At 50.2% G+C, this 20,703-nt stretch overlaps 1 protein-coding gene across 1 annotated transcript; it reads left to right on the forward strand.

The window, feature by feature from the left end:
- Positions 1–13,476: 13,476 nt before the first annotated feature.
- On the forward strand, positions 13,477–19,446 carry TRNP1 (TMF1 regulated nuclear protein 1). Its single transcript, XM_064281547.1, has 2 exons — positions 13,477–14,403; positions 19,334–19,446. The coding sequence occupies exon 1, from the start codon at positions 13,566–13,568 to the stop codon at positions 14,232–14,234; it is 669 nt and encodes a 222-aa protein (XP_064137617.1). The 5' UTR covers positions 13,477–13,565; the 3' UTR covers positions 14,235–14,403; positions 19,334–19,446.
- Positions 19,447–20,703: the final 1,257 nt, after the last annotated feature.

Raw genomic sequence — 20,703 nt, forward strand, 5'->3', positions numbered from 1 at the left:
GCAGATACCCTAGAAAACTAATATTATCTTTTAAATCTCTGCTACAGCTGTGTTTATATCCCTTTCTTCAAATCTAACATTATTTGTGCCACCTCTTTTTTTTTTTTTCTGCTTGATGAATCTTGCCAGAGGTTTGTCAATTTTATTACTGTATTATCAGTTAGGAATTAGATCAGCTGGAAGCAATGGACCCCCAGTGAACACAACAGCTCACTGTCCCGCCGCCCTAGAAGGAGGCCCTTATCCTCAGGGTCTTGGTGGCACCTACCACATCTGAGTTTCCAACAGTAGGATGGAGGAAAGGAGAAAGTCAAGGGCACAGGATACCTCTTTTAATAGTCGCTGTAGAGTTGACTGTGACCCATGGTGACCCCATGTGTGCCAAAGTAGAACTGTCCTTCGCAGGGTTTTTAATGGCTGATTTTTTTCAGATGTAGATCACCAGACCTTTCTTCCAAAGTACCTCTGAGTGGATTCGAATCTCCAATCTTTTGTTTATCAACGGAGCGCGTTAACCCGTTAACTATGTGCACCACCCAGGGACCTGAGACCTCCTTCACCTGACTGCTTTAACGTCAGCATGCCCAAGGCTCAGTCCTCAGTTCTCTCCTTTTCTCTACCCCTACTCATCTCACGGGAATCTTATCCAGCCCCTGGATGTTAAATATGGTCCCTGTGCCGATGACCCCACAATCATGTCTGCAGTCCATCTCCTCAGTCCTGTGCTCCAGACACATAATCAACTGCCCACTCAAAGTCTCTGCTTGAATATGTAATAGGCATTTCAAACTGAACGTATCCCAAACCGAACTCCCTGGAAAGGAAAAGGAGTCCAACAAAATGCTGGAGCCTTTCATGGTTCTTCTAAATGTTTTCCTGATTGCAACTTGCAACTTGGCTTCCGCTCCCCAACTAGAACAGAGCAACTGGAAGGAAAAAAAAAAAAAAGAACAGAGCAACTAGAACACTCTGTAATTCCCGGCACTCTATCATTTAATGAATCTCAATTAGCACTTAAAAAAAAAAAAAAGAAATAGAACAGCATAGAGTAGATTAGAATGCGAAGTGTTAACACATAATTAGGGTAAGTGTTGCTTGTGAAACTTTTGACTATGTGCTGGGTCCTGTTGTAAAATGTTTGTCTTACCAAAGGTTGGAGTAATAAAATTTGACTGACCTAGAGTTTGGCAGGGAGGGGGTATGTGCAATACATGTCCTCAGGGCAAACGCCAACCATAAGGCTCATGTCCCAAGGAATTGATTTTTTTGGTCATTTCTGACCTCTGTTTATTTCCCTTACTTTGTAGTCAGCTCCAGGTCCCAGGTGGGGCAAACAGTTTGTGCTCGACTACTAGCCAAAAGGTTGGTGTTTCTAACCCACCTAGCGTCACGGCAGAAGAAAGGCCTGGCGATCTGTTTCCATAAAGATTACAGCAGTTCTTCTCTGTAACACATGGAATCACCGTGAGTTGGAATCAACTCAATGGAATGGGTTTGGTTTTGGTTTTTGGTAGTCAACTCACTGGAGCTTTCCAAAAGGTATTTTTCTATACCTCTTTTGCCATTTTGCTGGAAACGGAACTCCCTCCTTGTGGTTTCATCTGTGAAGGTTAATGTTACGCGTCAGTGTGGCTAGGCTATGATTCTCAGTGGTTTGGCAGATACTAAGTAATCGCTTCCTGTTTTGTGCTCTGACGTGTGCAGCCAATCAGTTGGAGGAGGCATTTCCTCGGGAGTGTGGCCTGCATCCATGATATAAATGGATGTTCTGGCAAAGCTCTCTCTCTCTATCTTGAATTCGTCCTGTCATCCCCTGACCTCCAGTTCCTGGGATATGAGAAGTGGTCAGCTTGCTACCTGACCTGCAGATTTTTGGTTTGTCACTTCCTGCAACCAAATGAGTCAGGAGAAGCCTCCAGCCTGCCACCTGACCCACGAATTTGGGACTTGCCAGCCTCCACAATTGCATGAGCTATTTCCTTGAAATAAATCTCTCTCTCTGTATTTATATATATACTTCACTGGTTTTGCTCCTCTAGAGAACCCAGCCTAAGACATCATCCCATCTCCATTCTACCACCACAGCTCATTGTTTTACAGCTTCTCTTGCCTCCTCTCATGGCAAACATGCCAAACTCTCTCCTGCCTTAGGATCTTTGCGCTTTCTGTTCCTTCCACCTGGACTGCTTCTCCCCGGGACTTCCCAGGCTGGTCCTTTGCATCCTTGAGACCTTCTGCATCAAGCAGGATTTTTCTATGATAAGTGGCAGTAAACTCAAAACAGCTTAAGAAAAAAGGAGAATTTATTGGCTGATTTAACTGAAAAGCCCCAAAATAGATCTACCTTCAGGTACACTTTGAATCAGGTGCTCAAGTGATTTTACTATTCATCAGATCTTTTTTTGTTTCTGTGCTCTTTTGCCAGGTAGCGCTTATCCTCAGGCAGGCACTTCTTTTGTGGTTGTAAGATGGCTGCCTGAAGCTTGGGATTTATAATCTACCTCGTCAGCAATTCCCAGGCAATGAGCTTCTCCTCTCAGTAGCTTCAGCAAACATCCTAGTATTGAGTTTCATTGGCCAGGCCAGGGTACAGGCTCATTCCTGGGCACAGGCTGGGGTTGGCCCCACCAAAAACATGTACTGAGGGTGTAGGAGAGATGGTTCCCCTAAAATATAAAGGCACTATTATTAAAAGTGGGACAACTGGATGTTGGGAAGGCAAAAACCACAGCTGCCCACTCCATCCTCCTGAACTTCCCTATCTAAAGTAGGTCTCCCTTGGACTGTAAGACATAAAATGATATTCGGGAAGATTGTGATTCTTAGTTCTAGTAGATACATGAGACTAAATGGGCAGCTCCTGTCCAGAGGCGAGATGAAAATGCAGAAGGGGACAGGAGCTGGTTGAATGGACACGGGAAATCCGGGGTGGAAGGGAAGAGTGTGCTGTCACATTACAGGAAGAGCAGCTAGGATTGTATAACAAGGCGTATATAAATTTTTGCGGGAGAGGCTGACTTGAGCTGTAAACTTTCACTTAAAGCACAATAAAAAATAAGTAAATAAAGTAGGTCTCCTTGGTTATCCCCTCTCACATCATCCTGTGTACTTCCTTCACAGCACATAAACACAGTCAGAAATGATCTCATTTGTGTGTTGACTTTTAATGGTCTTTTCACTCCTCCTAGGTTGCAGGCACTAAGAGGGGAGGACCCTCGTCTCTCTTGATCACTGCTATATCCCCAGCACTTGGTACAGTGTCTGGCACACGGTAAGAACTTAATAAAGGCTTGTTGCAGGAATGAACTGGTTGGAGAGCCCATCCTCTCTTGCTTTCTTAAGAATGTCCCAACAGAGGTTATTATTTCATGCCAGGCAGCAAAATCTGCCGGTTCAATCCCACCAGCACACAAAGATGCTCCCAGTATTGCCCATCTTACAAAGCCCGTGTCTGGACTCCACTTTCCTGCCAGCTGTCTTCCCATTTCTCTGCTCCTCTTCAAAATAAAACTTGGCAGAAGGGTGGTCTACATTTGCATGGATCTGGTCCTCACTTTTCAATTCCTTGTGCAGCTCACTTTCCCGTTTTCCTCCTTTATCTACAACCGCTCCTGCTCAGGCTCCTGCTGCTTCCTCCCTGGCCTCTAAACGTGGTATTGCCTCAGGTCTCTGTCCTCTGTCCACTTCTCTTTCCTAGCAATGCTTTCTCCAGAGGTGATTCATCCTGTCCCATGGCTTCAAATATCAACTATAAATTGATGAGGAGCCCTGGTGGCGCAATGGGTTAAGTGCTTGGTTGCTAACCAAAAGGTTGGTGGTTCAAACCCACCAGCCACTCTGCAGAAGAACAGCGTGGCAGTCTGCTTCCGTAAAGACTGTAGCCTTGCAAATTGTATGGGACAGTTCTACTCTGTCCTGTAGGGTCACTATGAGTGGGACTTGATGGCAATGGGTTCTTTTGGCTTATACATTGATGGGAGTCCCTGGATAGTGCAAACAGGTAATGTGCTTGCTCACTGCTAACCAAAAAGGTGGAAGTTCAAGTCCACTTAGAGTTGCCTTGGAATAAAGGCCTAGCAATCTACTACCAAAAATTCAGCCATTGAAAACCCTATGGAACACAATTCTACTGACATACACATGGTTGCCATGAATCAGAATCAACTTGACAGCAACAGGTATACATTGATGACTCCCCAAGTTTAAATCTCCAGCCCTGACTCTCTAGCTCTGACTGACCTCCAGACCACCTGACTATCATGGATGTCCAGCTTGGAGTGTCCAAAACAAAATTCCTTCCAAAAGCTAATCTATCCCCTATGTGTGTAGACCTTGACCAGAAATATATTTTTCCTCTTTATATTATTTCTTATTTAGTTTCAGCTTTCCACATTATACTGATGTAATGAACATGATTCTACAAGTTAGATTTTCATTTTACAGTACCTAATAACTCAAGCCATATTGTCTGAAAGGTGGCAGTTATTTTAAATAATCTCTCCACTTTTGAAACGGAATGTACACCCCGTGCAAGCTGTAGTATTTCTTTAATGAGACTGAAAAATGGGAAGATAGGATGAGTTATTACTGTAGACCCTTTTTGTTCTTATTTTTGTAGTAAAATAATTATCATTTAGGGAAAAACAAAACAAAAAAAAACCCTTGACCTTGATGTCTTCACCAAACCGGTTCCTTCCTCAGTGTTCCCCACCTCAGTTATCGGCATCGCAATCTGCTCTGCCGCTCCGTCCGCAAACCCAGAGGACATTCTTTCTTTTTTTCATTGTGCTTTAAGTGAAAGTTTAAAAATCAAGTCAGTCTCTCATACAAAAAGTTACACACATCTTGCTATATACTCCTAGCTGCTCTCCCCATAATGAGACAGCACACTCCTCCTCTCCACCCTGTATTACCTGTGTCCATTCAACCAGCTTCTGTCCCCCTCTGACTTCTCATCTCACCTCCAGACAGGAGCTGCCCACATAGTCCCATGTGTCTACTTGAACCAAGAAGCTCACTCCTCACCAATATCAATTTCTGTATTATAGTCCAATCCCTATCTGAAGAGTTGGCTTCTGGAATGGTTCCAGTCTTGGGCTAACAAAGAGTCTGGGGACCATGACATCCAGGGTCCTTCTAGTCTCAGTAAAACCATGAAGTCTGGTCTTTTTACGAGAATTTGAGATCTGCATCCTGCTGTTCTGCTCCATCAGAGATCCTCTATTGTGTTTCCTGTCATGGCAGTCATCGGTTGTAGCCAGGCACCATCTAGTTCTTCTGGTCTCAGGCTGATGTAGTCTCTGGTTTATGCAGTCCTTTCTGTCTTTCGGGCTCATCTTTACCATATGTCTTTAGTGTTCTTCATTCTCCTATGCTCCAGGTAGGTTGAGACCAATGCATCCTAGATGGCCACTTGTTGGCATTTAAGACCCGAGACGCCTCTCACCAAAGTGGGATGCAGAACATTTTCTTAATACATTTTGTTATGGCAATTGACCTAGGTGTCCCCTGAAACCATGGTCCCTGCTACTCTGGCCTTTGAAGTGTTCAATTTTTTTCAGGAAACTTTTTTGCTTTTGGTTTAGTCCAGTTATGGTGACCTCTCCTGTATTGTGTATTGTCATTCCCTTCACTTAAAATAGTTCTTGTCTACTATCTAATTAGTCAATGCCCCCTCCCTCCCTCCCCACCCTCATAACCATCAAAGGATATTTTTGTCTGTTTTAAACTTTTTCTTGAGTTCTTATAATAGTGGTCTCATATATTTGTCCTTTTGCAAGTGACTAATTTCACTTAGCATAATGCCTTCCAGATTCCTCCATGTTAGATGCTTCACAGATTCATTGTTGTTCTTAATCGTTGCGTAGTATTCCATTATGTGAATATACCACAATTTATTTAGCCATTCATCCACTGATGGGCACCTTGGTTGCTTCTATCTTTTTTCCAGAGGACATTCTTGATTCCTCCCTTTCCCCCACTGCCCACACTAAACCATCCACAAGTCCTCTCGGTTCACCTTTGTGGGGTAAAGGACCTAGTTTTACCCTAAGTAAGGTGGTGTTTGTCCTTGGCTCCAGAGAAATAACCCTTGGAGTAACTGGGGTACCTTGGTCTGGGATGTTGAGACCACACACCTGAGGCTCTGTGCTGGTGAGTGGGGGCTGACCAGACCAGAAAAACTCACCTGGAAGGATGATACAGCTAGCCTCAGGTGGCCTGATTTAGCCTATCATGACCAATAAAAGCCTGGAACACGAAGGCTCAGAGCTTCCTGGTTGGCCAGGGGTAGGTGACATGCTCTTTCTGAGACAAAGCAGCTCCACGTTAGGAACCCTCCCAGACTTCACCTGTGCATCTCTTATGATCATCCTGATTTGAATCCTTTCGTTATAATTAATCTATAAGAGTTAAGTACAATTGGGAGAAAGATGTGCAAGTCTGCTTCCGTAAAGGCTTACAGCCTTGGAAAATCTATGGGGCAGTTCTACCCTGTCCTATAGGGTCGCTATGAGTCGGAATCAATTCAATGGCAACAGATCATGGTTTGGTTTTGTACAATACTTTCTGTGAAGTCCTGTGAGTTGTTCCAGGGAATTATCGAACACAAAGGAGAAGACAGAGCCAGCAGGTCAAAGTGAGGGCGTCGTGTGGACTCCCAAACTTTCAGATGGCATCTGCCTCTTTGGCAGTCTAAAGGATGGTGTCCTTTTAACCTGTGAGATCTGCCCTACCTGTGGGTGGCCAGGGTCAGAGAGAGAGCATGCTGCGTGGGCGACTGGTGTCAAATGATTGAGTAGTGGGAAGGTGGGGACTGGATCAATCATCACATTTTGGGGACTGGAGTCATGCTGATTTCTTATCCACAAATTTATCCACAAAACCTCCAAATAAATGTCAAATCTAGAGCCCCACCCCCACTCGCTGCATTACCCCTTGGCCAAGCCCGCATCCTCTTTCCGCTGGATCACTGCAGTAATCTCACTGATCTCCCTCATTCCCCTTTTGCTCCCTTTCAGTCCATTCTCTACACAGCAAACAGTGTGATCTTTTAAAAACTAATCAGATCATGCTGATCCCCAACTTAAGCCTTTCAGAGGCTGTCCCTACATTTAGAGTAAAATCAGAAACCCTTGCCCTGACCTCCAGGTCCAGGCAGCTCCTCTGACCTCAGCTCTCCCCATTCTCCTGCTGGTTTACCAGGCACTGAACACAGTGACCTTTCTGTCTCAGGGCCTTTGCGCTTGCTATCTTCTCTGCCTAGAAGTCCATCTCCCTAATTTCACATGACCGGCTCCTGTTCATCTTTCAAGTCTCAACTTTATAAATATTTCCTTCTCAACAGAAGTCCTCCTTGACTCCCATTTCGATCATGTCACCCACTTTATTCCTTACTCATGATTTCTAGGAAGAAGTACAGCCAGAATGCTCCTTAGAAGTGAAGATGGCAAGACTTCGTCTCATGTACTTTGGACATGTTATCAGGAGGGACCAGTTCCTGGAGAAGGACATCATGCTCGGTAAAGTAGAGGGTCACTGAAAAAGAGGAAGACCCTCAGTGAGATGGATTGACGCAGTGGCTACAACAATGGGCTCAAACATAGCAATGTATGTGAGGATGGCTCAGGGCCAGGCAGTGTTTCATTCTGTTGTACATAGGGTCACTATGAGTAGAAACTGACTCAACACACCTAACAACAACAACAGGAAGCACTATGGTATCGTGGTTGAAAACAGGCTCTGAGTGAAAACTGCCTGGGTGTTGAATCCTAGCTTGGCCACTCATTGACCATGTAGCCTTGGCCAATTTACTTCATCATTCTGTCCTCCCATTTACTGGTCTACAAAATGGGTATGCTAATAATAAACAGAACCTCACAGAATCAGAACCTGGCACAGACTAAGCACTAAGTTAATACTAGCAGGAACTTTATTATTCCTGCATGTCACATTCCTTGGGATTTAATGATTTTGATTGCAGACATGTATGCTTCATGGAAACAGGGACTGTGCCTCTCTGATTGATTGGTATACCCTTTGCACCTAGCACAATTGCTGGTACATTTAAAAAAAATATTGCCATACAGTCGATTCCCACTCATAGTGACTCTATAGGACAGAGTAGAACTGTCCCACAGGGTTTTCTAGGCTGTAATCTTAATGGAAGCTGACTGACACATCTCTCTCCTGTGGAGTGGTTAGTGGTGACCTGGAGGCTTTCTGGTTCGCAGCTGAGCGCTTTTACCACTGTGTTACCAGGGCTCCTTGGCTAGTACATAGTTGGTGCTTAATTACACTGTTGAATGGATGCAAGGAAACAGATGTGGTCTCAGCCCTTAGGGACCTTCTAGTCTAAAGATCATGGAGTCTACTCTTGTCCGACTTACCCTTCAACACCTGGCCATTTTAGAGATGTGGAAACTGAGACCCATAAAGATGGAGTGATTTGAGCAATGCTTTAAGGAAGAAGAGGTATTGCTCTTTCCAACCTTCCAGAGGAAAGAAAAGCTTATTGTCAAAAACGTGGAACCTGCTATATCCATTGTGAACACAAGTTACAGCCTTTTAATTCTAGGAATAATAACCAGGGCAAAATTATCATCACAAGGGAAACCGAAAGCAAAGAAACACTGTGAGCTCTTTGGCTGGAGCAGCAAGATGGATTGTAGTACTGTTGACTGAAGTAAAGACATTGACACTGCAGTCGTGCCTTTCTGGGGAAGCCATTCAGGCCCCTAGTAGCTAGCCCCACCCTCAATATTTTGTTCATGCCACACTTAGGAATCCAGAGGCCTCACTTACAAATGTGGGAACAGAGGCTCAGAAATGGCAGGGACTTGCTCAAGCCACATGGTGAATTAAATCCAAGTCTCCTGGCCTCTAGGACGAGGTTCCTTTAAGCCCTCGTTGAGATAAAACCTTTTTATAGAGAAAAAGAGGAGCTGAGAGAGGAGGAAGGCAAGAAGGAAGATAAAGAGCTGTAAAGTCAGGTGCTCATGGCAGGCAGGGGCACTGACAGGTGTGTGGGACAACCAGAGACCTTGGGGGGTGGGCAGAAGAGTCTGCTGGGGAAAGGGGAGATGGAGGCTGGGGCCTGGCTGCGTTATTTTCAGAGCTGCTATCTTTGTCTGCATCTGCTAAATTATTAAACTGAGATCACATCCTGGAGGGTGCCAGGCCAGGTTGCCAGGAAGAAGCTGAAAGGGAGGGGCTGGATCGCTTAGCTTAGCAGAGGCCTTGAATATTCCAGGCTGGGATGGAAGTGGAAGCCTCAGGCCTTGACCCCCTGGCCCACTCCACTCTCAGCTCATGGGGGGATTCTGCTTGGGGCCACAGCCACACTCATCATCCCCTCTGAAGTCTGTCTCCCGTCCTGGAAGGGAGGGATAGGTATATGGCAGGCAGGACTCTGGAACCTGATCCTATCTGGCTGCCTGGTCTCTTTCAGGGTCTCTGACTCAGAGCATAGGCTCTGAATCAGGCAGATGTGGTTCAACCCCATGGCCAGCTTGTGAGATCTTGGACAAGACCCTGCATCTCTCTGAGCCTTCGTGTCCTTGTCTGTGTTATAAAACCAAAACCAAACCCGTTGCCGTCGAGTTGATTCCGACTCATAGAGACCCTATAGGACAGAGTAGAACTACCCCATAGGGTTTCCAAGGAGCGCCTGGCGGATTCGAACTGCTGACCTTTTGGTTAGCAGCCGTAGCACTTAACCACTACGCCACCAATGTCTGTGTTATGTGTTATAGGTATTAGCAATTCCATGTCTCGGGTGAGGACCCTGAGGTTCAGAGGGAAAGTACCTTCCAGGAGGCTGCACAGCTAAAAAGGGGCTGAACTTCTACTCAAATCCAAGTTTCTCTGATTCCATACCCCTTCCCCTTCTCTATTCTTTTTTATATTTTAGTATGTTCTTTATTTCTCAGCTCTTCTACAAAGGGAATGTTTAGCTTTTATAAAGATTAGAAAAACACAGTAATCATTACAGTTCAAAAATGTATTTGAAATGAGGGCTGGCTGGGCACTAAGTGGTTGGCTGTGCCCCCTGACCACTCCAGGGTAGGTGGGGCTCAGGCCAATTAAGAAAGCTGGCAAATGCCAAACCTCTCTCACCTCCCGTCCTTTGCACATGCTGTTTCCTTCCTGAAACCTTCTCCCTCCCTGTTCCCCACCATCTCTGCATCACTCACTTTTTTTTTTTTTTTAATTGTGCTTTAGGTGAAAATTTAGAGGAAATTAGTTTCTCATCAGATAGTTTGTACAGAAAGTGTTTCATGACCTAGGGTTCATTCCCCACAGTATGTCAGCACACTCCCCATTTCTGCCCTGGTTTCCCCATTCTTTCATCTTGATTTTCTACCCTTTCCTGCCTTTTCATCTATGCTGTTGGGCAGATAATTCCCTTTTTGATTGTTCTAAGGAGTATGTTTCTCTCAGGTGTTATTGTTATCTTATGTATTTGTCTATTGTTAGACCGGGAGGTAGTCTCAGGGCATGGCTTCATTTCTAGGTCAGAAGGGTATCTTAGGGCCATAGTCTCAGGGGTTCCTCCAGTCTCTGTCAGATGAGTAAGCCTGGTCTTCTTTTTGAATTTGATTTTTTGTTCTACAATTTTCTCCTGCTCTGTCAAAGACCCTTTGTTGTGATCTCAGTCAGAGAAGTTGGTAGTGGTAGCTGGGCACCAACTAGTTCTTCTGGTCTAGGTCACGTAGGCTGTTGTTCATGTGGTCCATTAGCCCTTTGGACTAATTTCTGCCTTGAGTCTTTGGTCTCCTTCATTCTCCCTCACTCCGGATGGGAAGTGCATCACTCACTTTTGATTCATCCTTCAGGTCTCAGTTTAAATATCACCTCCTCCAGGATACCCTCCCCTGATCTCTTTCCCACCTATCTGGGCTCAGCAACTGCTCTGTGTCCCCATGGTCCCTGTCATTCCCCCATCCCAGCAGGTACCTCTCTGAACTGCTATCTCCTGTCTGTATCAACCCTAGACTGTGAGCTCCCCAAGGACAGAAAAAAAAAAAATTTTTTTTTTTTTTTTACAGGGCCCCATCTAATCATTGTGGTACCTCCAGCAGCCAGCCCAGCAGAGGAGGTAATAGTCAAATTTGTTGAAGGAGTGAAAGAAAAAATGAACAAATAGTGGATGGAAAAGGAGCCTTCTCCATTCTCAATAAGCTCTACCCTTGTGTTATTTTTCAATCCAAACAAACAGTTATCGATGCCTTCTTGCACAGGCACTCTGCTTAACTCCAGGGAATTCTCATGATAAGCAAAGCCAGTCTAGGGGGAGACTGTTAAATAACTAAACAATAAATACAAGACATATATACCTGTGACTTGTAGGAAAGGCCATGAAGGATAGGAACAGGGAACATTGTCAGAGAATAACAGGTAGGTCAGGGATGACTTTGGAGTGGGTCAGACCTATGTATGAATCCTTGCTTGGCCACTTACCTGCTGTGTGACCTCGTATAAGCCTCTCTACTTCTCTGAGCTTTGGCTTCTCATCAGGAAGAAAATGCTGCTGATGCCTCTCTCCCGGGGATGACGCACAGTCATTCATTAAGTCTATGTTGCGCATCTCCTACCACTCAGAGAAATGACTTGCCCAAGGTCACCTAAATGGGCAGTGTGTGTGGGATTTGAACCCAGGCCTGGCTGGCTCTCTGGCTCAGGCTGGAAGGTAAATCCTGGTCTTGTTCTCTGTGATTCATCCTCCAGGTGTACGAAGTAGTGATCTGCCTGACACACACAAACACCATGATGGGGAGGGGGCCTCTGCACTGAGAAAGACATGAGGTTTGATGGCACAAAAGAGACCTTCAAAGGGACAACACCATTCAGCAGCGCATTCTTTCTTGCTGGGGACAACCTGGGAACTTCTGAGCCTCTTTCATCCTCACTGAGCCTCTCTGACTCCCTGAGTACCCCTCCCCCCTCATAAAACCCCCTTCTCCCACTGTGGCTTCCTTCCACACCTCCCTGCCCATAAGCCCCAGCCCTCATTGAGCCCCATCCCCCTCACTAAGCCCCATTCCCTTGCTCAGCCATGCTCCCTCAGTGACCCCCTCCTTCCCCTCCACTACTCCCAGCCACTCAGCTTTCCTCTCATTTGCTCCATCTCTCCCTTTAACTAAGCCTCCTCCCTTCCCCTTTGGTGAACCTGGCACCTCCTCCTAGTGCTTACCCCCCAGACCCTTCTAAGCTGCCTCTTAGAAACCAGCTGCCTCACCCACACCCAGGAGTTCTCATCACTCAGTCTGAAACACCTGAAAGCACTTAGAGAACATGGCCGGTGGGGAGCTCTGTTCTTATCTCCTCCACGTGGAAGGAGTTCAACTCCCTCATCAGCCTCCTCTTCAGGCTGGGGCCGTAGCCACACTGGCCACACCTTCAGCAGGTCCTCCTGAACCCAGGGTCTGTTGCAGACTTTCCCAGTCATCTCAAAAACTTGTTTCTGCCCCCCCCCCCCAGCTCTGATGGCACCTTTGAGCAGAAACAGGCAGGGTCATGGTATCTGGGCCAGTGTTGGGAGGGGATATGGCAGGGTGACTTCTACTGCTGGGAAGGTGGGCAGGCATTTTACCTGGATGACCAAAGACCCAGATAAGGATGGCCTCTCTGCAGCAGGGTGGAGACCCAGGCATCTGAGGCCCCAGAGGGCATGAGTGGCTCAGCTGGCCCCATTCCCGTCCAGATTCAGCCTCTGACCCAGTGTATGACTTTCGGCAAGACACCACACTGCTCCTTGTGGATCCGTTTCCCCCTCGGTGTAAAAGGTGTGGGGAACACCTGCTGGGAGGAGCAAACAGGGACAGTGAAAGAGTCCGTGGAGCTCCGGACTTCTCTGGGGGGCCACCAAGGGTCGCGAGAGCCGCCCCCCAGGCTCAGCGGCAGCACTGAAGTGGTTCTTCTGCAAGCGAAGGGTGTGCCTGGTGGACCCCAAACTCTTGTCGAATCCGCATCCCATCCCACCGGGACTCCAGTCGTTCCTCTGCGTTAAGTCCTGCACTGCCCCAGCGAGATGGGAGAAAGGGGTCTTGGCGAGCCTGTGGCCCAGCAGACCAGGCAGAACGGACTCGGCCAAGGGCAGCGTGCGGTACAGGGACGAGCACTGCGCAGAGTCAGACTTCCTGAGTTCTAGTCCAGGCTCTCACCGTCCCCAAGTGAGGACTGGATTCTATGATTCCTAAGCACCAGCTACCAGAGCTTATGATTTTGAGTCCTGACGAAGGAACTCAGGGCTTCCTCTCCACCCAAAACTTGGATGTCTTAGCCGGGCACATCCAGGCGAAGAACGACTAACTTGGTATGTTTGGGTAACGGCCTCAATGGGCGGGGCGGGTCCAGGGCATGCCAGTCTCTGATTGGCTGCGCTGTCAGTCGCTCCGTCCGTTTTTCCATAAGACGCACCGGCGGCCGGCGCAGCGCGACGCGGCGCTGGTGCGGAGGCTGTGGGCGCGTCTCGCTCCGCGTGTGCACAGCGTCCGTCCTTCTCCGCCCGGAGGCAACCGGCCAGACCCGCGGACCCACAGCCGCAGGCCGCCGGGGGCCGGGGGATGCCGGGCTGCCGCATCAGCGCCTGCGGCCCGGGGGCCCAAGAAGGGACGGCCGAGCCGGGGTCCCCGCCGCCGCCCCGAGAGCCCCTGCCGTCCCCTCAGCCCCCGCCCCCAACTCCGACCTTGACCCCAGCCCAAGCCCCATCGGAAGCGGTCCCAGAGCCGGCAGGCGCGGTCGAGGGGCTGGAGCTGCAGCGCTGGCGCCAGGGCGCTGGCGGGGGCGCTAGGGGTCCCGGGCCGGCAGCGGTCCCGGGCAGCGGCGCAGCGGGGGCGGGGGGGCGCGCGCTGGAGCTGGCTGAGGCGCGGCGGCGGCTGTTGGAGGTGGAGGGCCGCCGGCGCCTGGTGTCGGAGCTGGAGAGTCGCGTGCTGCAGCTGCACCGCGTCTTCTTGGCCGCCGAGCTGCGCCTGGCGCACCGCGCGGAGAGCCTGGGTCGCCTGAGCGGCGGCGTGGCGCAAGCCGAGCTCTACCTGGCGGCGCACGGGCCGCGCCTCAAGAAGGGCCCACGCCGTGGCCGCCGCGCCCGCCCGCCCGCGCTGCTCGCCTCGGCGCTCGGCCTGGGCGGCTGCGTGCCATGGGGCGCCGGGCGCCTACGGCGAGGCCACGGCCCCGAGCCCGACTCGCCCTTCCGCCGCAGCCCGCCCCGGGGCCCCGCCTCCCCCCAGCGCTGACCTCGGCGCCCGGACCCCCCGGCCACGCCAGATCGGCTGTCGCTGAGATACCCACCGAAGGATTGTGGACTGCCGGCTGGAGGGACGGTGTCACCGACGGGGATGGACAGGCAGACTGACCGCAGGAAGAGACAGTCGGGGGGCCAGGGGCCCAGTAATGGACTCTGAGGTGCAGTATTAGCGGTTGGTGCATCTGGGAGGCGCGGGGTGGGTGATGTAGGGCTCCCGATCTCTCTTGGGATTTATGGAGTCTGCTGGGTCCCTGATAAAGCTGTCCACTTTCTGTGGCCGCCTCTCCCAGACCACCTGGGGGAGTGAGGTGGTAGCACCAAGTCCTCAGTGGGGAGTTGGACAAATTCACTGTGCTCAGATCCCAGGAGGGGTCCGGCAGCAAACTTTTACCAGTTTGAGCCTGCTGCACCCCCCACCCTCACCTCCACCCGCGTTACTTTTCCTAGGTTCCGTGGGGGTGTAGCAAGAGTCTTGCCCTTGAAGTTGCTGCTTTCTGACAGTGCCCAGTTCTGTCTTCGGGAGGGCAGAATAATGAGGTCAGGGATGGGTTGGGAGCTGGCGCAGGGATGTACCACTGAATTCTCTTCTAAACCCCTGTTTCCCTTTTGGGGAGATGGAATCCCAGAGGGGTTGAAGGTTTGTTCCCATCATACTTATACTCAGGCACTCCTGCCTCTAGGAGACAGGTCTTTTCTCATGCCCTCATGCAGCCTTGACAAGACTACCCCAAAAAACCCGTAAGACTACAGCTGGCAGAAAACCAGAGCCCGGTGTTTGGCAACTACCTACAACCTCATTTGCCTTTCTCGGGGCTGTAACATGGCAGGACCTAGGGAACCCTTTACCCCAACCTAGCCGCTAAGATGGCTCTGCCAGGGATGGAGCCAGGTGATATTCTTTAACAGGCCCCAGGGAACAGGTATGGCATCAGCTGCTGGAAAGGGGGGCCTTAAAGGGCCAAACCTGAAATAAAATTTGCTTCTCTTCTTATTCAGATGCCCCTTGGGCTCCCCATCCTCTGACTGCACTCAGCTGTGAATGGTCTGGCTGCTGCTGTCGTGCTGCTCACTGACTGAGTTGACTGCAGCCTCCCTCACTTGTCAGTCTGGGAAGTGGGTATCACCACCTACCGCAAGGGCTGTGTGAGGTTAGCATGGGGGCAGAGCTCTTTCTTCTGCCCCCACAAGTCATGCAAGAATATTTTATTCTTTTAGATCTCATGGTTAGCCCTAGAAACATGTACTGCTTTTGCTGATGGAGCCAGGAGCTAATTTAAAAGAGTCCTCTTTTTACAGAGAGGAGAGGGGAGTTCTCAAGGTCACATACCAGTGAGGGACAGAATCAGTCCTAGGCTTGTGTGTGCCCTTCCCATAGTGTCTCTTCCCCTGCCCGGGGGGTGGGGACTGGGGAGGGTTGGGGTCTGGTCCTTGTCTGCTCTGTGACCTAGAACATAGCCCCCTCTCTGGGTCAGTTTACTCTCTGACCATAACTGTCCCTCCCCCATGTCAGGGTTTGGGAATGGGGAGAAGGAGGAGGAGGAGGATAACGTCAGAGTCACGGGACTCTGGTCTAATCCTGCTCAGGTCAGGTGCACAACTCTGACAGGCTGAGTCCCAGGGAACCACACCTGACTTTCCCCCATCAGCCCTTCCTCTTCCTGGGTACCAAAGTTGGGCTGGTTTCTTGGCTAACAGCCAGGCCTTCCTGAACCCCTTTTTAGCTGGCAAAGAGAGGACCAGGAGGACGAGAGCCCCTGAGACAAAGATTGGAGACCAGGAGAGCAGTGAGGGATGCTGGCATCCTTGGCTTTCCCAGAAAGGGAGAACCTTCCAAAGCCACTTGGGTCCTTTGAGAGCTAGAGGCCCAGTGAGGACAGGAACTTGCTGGAGGTGACACAGTGGGGGCTTTCTGGCCACAGTGCTAGGCTGCAGCCAGAACTGTTTTCTGGCTGGGTGCCAGGGGGGCACTTGACCCAGGGAAGCTTTTAGCTGATGGTGTAAAGTGCTCATCAGCCACCACACTTTTGCCTTTGTCCGGGATTTATTGATAATCAGCTTTGGCTTGGTTTGGAGGAGGAGGGGACAGGGAATTAGAGGTGGTTCTTGCTGGGGAAAATGCTGTATCAGAGGAGTAATGGAGATTGGCCCTGCTGTCAAAGGTGGCTTCTGACTCCCCCTCCACTTCTGGCTGCCCCACTGTCCCTCATAAAGAGGCTTGGCCAGATCACACAGCACTCTGTGACTTGAGCCCTGGCTCCTGGTAGTGGTCTGTCCATTACCTCTCACCTGGGTAACAAAAGTCACCTTCTCACACCTGTGTGGGCCACCTAGGGCCCCCCTCTAGGAGCTCGCCAGCCTGGCTCCATTTTCTCCTTGATCAGCAGACGTTCGTATCTACTCAGTAAAGGGCCTCAAGAAGCAGAGCTGAATCAGAGGGTCTCGGCTTTTAAGAGATTATGTCTCCCAGCCCTCCTTCAGGCAGCCTTCTTTCCTGGTGGTCCCCATCCCAGGGGGCTTCCTGGGGGCTGGACAGTTTGTGTTGTTGGAGGGCTACAACCCTGCCCTTGGGTAGGAAATTGGCTCTACCCCGCCCTCCTAACTTCATGAACACTTTCTTGATGGTCCCAGTTCTGGGGCTGGACTGAGAGCAGGGATCTTGGGGGAGATGTGCTGTGAGGACATTAGTGGCCACCAGTGAATCCGGGACCTCAGCAAAGGGAAATGAGGGCAACAAGAGCCTTTATTCAGACTGATGTCCGAAGCTGGGAGACCAGTTCAGGGTTTCTCTGGGCCCCGCCCCTCACCTGGGTAACCCCTCCATCCGTTTGGCGCATCTGTCTGCAGTCTGGTCCAGGCCGGAGCTGTATGAGGGCATCTCGGGTCAACGCCACCAGAGAGCGGTGTGGGGCTGCTTCGCAGGCCGTAAGCAATGGCACCTTGCAGGCTGTGGGGCGTGGCTTGGAACAGGCCTGGTCCTTAGTGTCTCCGCCCTCACCTGTTCCCTTCACGGCGGTACCGAGGCTTCCTTGGCCTAGAGCCTTCGCTTTAAGGGTCGGTTTGGCAGAGGGAGCAGGTAGTGGTGGTTGGTGAGGCACAAGAGTGGGCACGTAGTTTCAGTGATAGCCTACTGGGCTGGGTGGGTTTGGAGGCGGGAGCTGCACCCATCACCAGCCTTCTGGGGGCAGGGACTAACCTGGAGAAGTAGTGAGGAGACCCTTCGGCTGGGTGGAGCCCGGTTCTCAGGGAGGGAGTCTATCAGGACAGGCTTCCTGGAAAGAGGGGTTGCCCCTGGTGGAAGTTACCATCAGAGTAAAAGCCCGGAGTCATTTCACTCCACGCAGATTTGTTACACTGATAATTGATCAGAACACCCTGCCCAGCTGCCAACCCGGAGACTGAGGTGGCCTCCTAGAGATTAGGCTGAAGCGACCAACGGGGCCAAGTTCTAGGAGGATCCCTTTACTGACAGCTGGGTCCCTCAAGAAAATCCTGGGCACCCAGGCTTCTCAGAGCTGAAGGAGAGGCTCAGTGCCTTATAGCCAGCAGGAGAGGAGGTATTTGGGAAAGCTTGGAGATGCCAGGCCATCAGGACTTTGAACCGGTTCTTCTTCCTTCAAGTTCGACCCCCTGCTGACAATTTGCATTTCTTCTACTCCTCTCCCCCATAATATATTGATCAGAATCTGCATTTTAACATAATCACCTGGCAATCTTGTTAAAATGTACATTCTGATTCAGTATATCTGGGTTGGAAAAGCAAATTCTCAGCAAGCGTTGAACCAGAATGAGCCGATTTGAAATCCTGCCAGCTGCCCTCTTCCCCCGCTAGGCCTTGGCTGCACCCTGGAAGGGAACCCTTGTTTCTGTAATAATGGTAGCTACCTCCTCTATGCCAGGCTCTGTGCTAAGCATATTACACCCGTGCAAAGTAGGGGTTATCATCCCCATTTCCAGTGAGGAAACTAAGGGTCAAGGAGCCTACAAGTAGGGATCCCTTGAGCATTAGGCTATGTGGCTTTTCGTTCATTAGGCTGATGAGGGCGCCATTTGGAGGGGAGGATTTCTGGGCTCTCACCTTTAAGGCTGGGTACAGTGACCCCCGGTCCTTGGTTCTGGGGAGGGATGCGATGAGACTCTAGAGGGGTGGCATAAGGTGCCCAATCCTGCCAAGCCCTGGGCACACCGCCAGCCTGGTTGTCTGGGCCCTGGGGCATGAGTCAGGTTGAGTCAGCACACCTGGCTTCTGACAGGGGTGGGCCCAGGATGATGAGGGCTGGGGGCAGGGCCTGGGCTTGCCTTGGAGGGCTGCCTCCTCTCTCTGCTGGAATGTTTGGTGCAGAGGAGAGCAAAGAGCCTGGCCCTGGATAGCAGAGGAGGAGGGTGACAAGCTCCGTGGGGTGGGGTGGGGCGGTGGGGTGGGGTGGAGTACAGAAAGTGCCCAGATTTGGAACAAGACAGACCTGGGATTCAGTCCTGGCCTGGAACTTCACAGCTGGGCTACCTTGGACAAGTCACTTCTCTGAGCTGCTGCTTCTTCTTCCTCCTCTTCTTAGTCTTCTTCTGGGGGTAGGCAGCTAGGGAGGAGATAACTTCAGAGTATTAAATGAGAGGTTCCATTAAGTGCCTAGTACATAGTAAAATAGTAGGAATCTATAAATGTTTACTGGAAGAAAGCTGCCCAGTCCAGGAGAGACGAACAGAACAGAGCCCCCAGGCAGTGTGGGCTTTGCTTTTCCAGAGCATCACCATATCAGGAATCCCTAGAACGGTCCTCCTCCCAGCCTCCCCACCCCATGCCTGGGGAACGCCATAAGGGGAGAGGTGGAAGAGGGGGCAGGAACATTCCATTCTAGCTGCTCAGACCAGTGGGGATGCCAGCCAAGGACAAAGGCCCAAGGGAACTTCTGCTGCTTCCAGGGGCCCACCCCTTCCAGGGTGGGAGCCAGTGGAGGCCTATTTCATAATATTGCCCCCTATACCTTCTGTCTATAGTGGTCCCTCTTAAGGAGGTGGGTGTGGAAGGGATTGGGTGGGGCCGGGTGGCTGTGGGAAAGAGGTAATTAAAGCTCTTGAAATTATTCTTCCCAGCTCCTCCCAGCTCCTCTGAGCCTCTATTCTGTGGATCTGGATTCCTGGATTCTGCTCTTCCCTGGGCACCTCCTTCAGGAAGACGTCTTGAATTGACCCTGCGCAACTTCAGCACCCTCCTCACTTCACAGGAGCCCTTCACTTTATAGGGGCAAGGGACTCAATCCTGGGAGGTTGCCTATACTAAGAATTTCCTTATGTATGCCACACTGGACTTCAGCTTACGTTGTACAATTGGAGATGTTACAACAGGCCCCTGAGATGTAATCAGATTACTCAAGGGTGCAGCAGACATTTCCGATGTGAAAAGGAAAAGAGTTTCTTTTTGAAGTGTCATCATTCTTAAACAAGTTACAGTGCAGGTGGGTCTCCATGTCGGTAGATGTCATTGCCTCTCGGTCTAACTGCTTTGGGAGGCCTGTTTGAATTCCCTCAGTGTCCGTCATCCACTGACCTTGCTCTCCCTGTGTGGGAGCGTGCATGTGGCCCCTCAGAAAGACAATCAGCTGCTGGTTCCTAGAGAGGACACAACTTTTTCTCAGGAAGAGGTGGTGGCAACGGAAAAATGTGAAAAAGGAATCACAGTTATCCAAATATCCTAATCGTAGAGGGGAAGGGGCCACATTTACTCACACACAGCGCAGACCTTGTAGAATTCTGCAAAGTGAATGTATATCGACACAGTCCCCTGACTTATACATGCTGGAAAAATAAATTTCAGTAATTTGAGGCAAATGTGTATAGCTTTGAGGTTTACTTTGCAGGTGTCCATGTCGCCTTTCCTTTGTGCTTATATCTGTCACGGTTCTTTAAGTTGGCAGTTCCTGGAGCAGCTTTTGTTCAGTTACATTTGGCAGCCTGGACACGTCCACTGATTTGCAGACTGATTTCTCCCTTGACCTAGCTCAGAGCCGACCCTCTCCAGGAAGTCTTCCTTGATGAAGGATGTGATGAGGAAGGCTGGGGATGGCAATGCACATGAGGCTGGTGACACTAAGGGAGGTTGTGCATGTCTGTGATAACATGGCAGCACGATGACCCGTGTGGGATTGCGTGTCAGTGTTGGTTACTGGATGAATCTGTTTTGTCAGCCAGGGTTCCAGCAGGAGATGGCACACCAAACTGGGAAGAGTTTTTTTAAAAGGGACTACTTCCAAAGGAGGGAGCCCTGGTGGTGCAAAAGGTTAAGTGCTCGACGGCTAACCAAATGGGTGGCAGTTCGAACCCACCCAGTGGCTCCATAGATGGAAAACCCTATGGGGCCATTCTACTCTGTCACATGGGGTCACTATGGGTTCAAAACCACTTGACTGCACCTAACAACGTTTCCAAAGATGTGGGCGATTAGGAAGCTTACAAGGGGTGGTGCA

Source organism: Loxodonta africana, chromosome 3 (genome assembly GCF_030014295.1).
Source record: "Loxodonta africana isolate mLoxAfr1 chromosome 3, mLoxAfr1.hap2, whole genome shotgun sequence".
In the NCBI taxonomy this organism is placed as follows: Eukaryota; Metazoa; Chordata; class Mammalia; order Proboscidea; family Elephantidae; genus Loxodonta; species Loxodonta africana.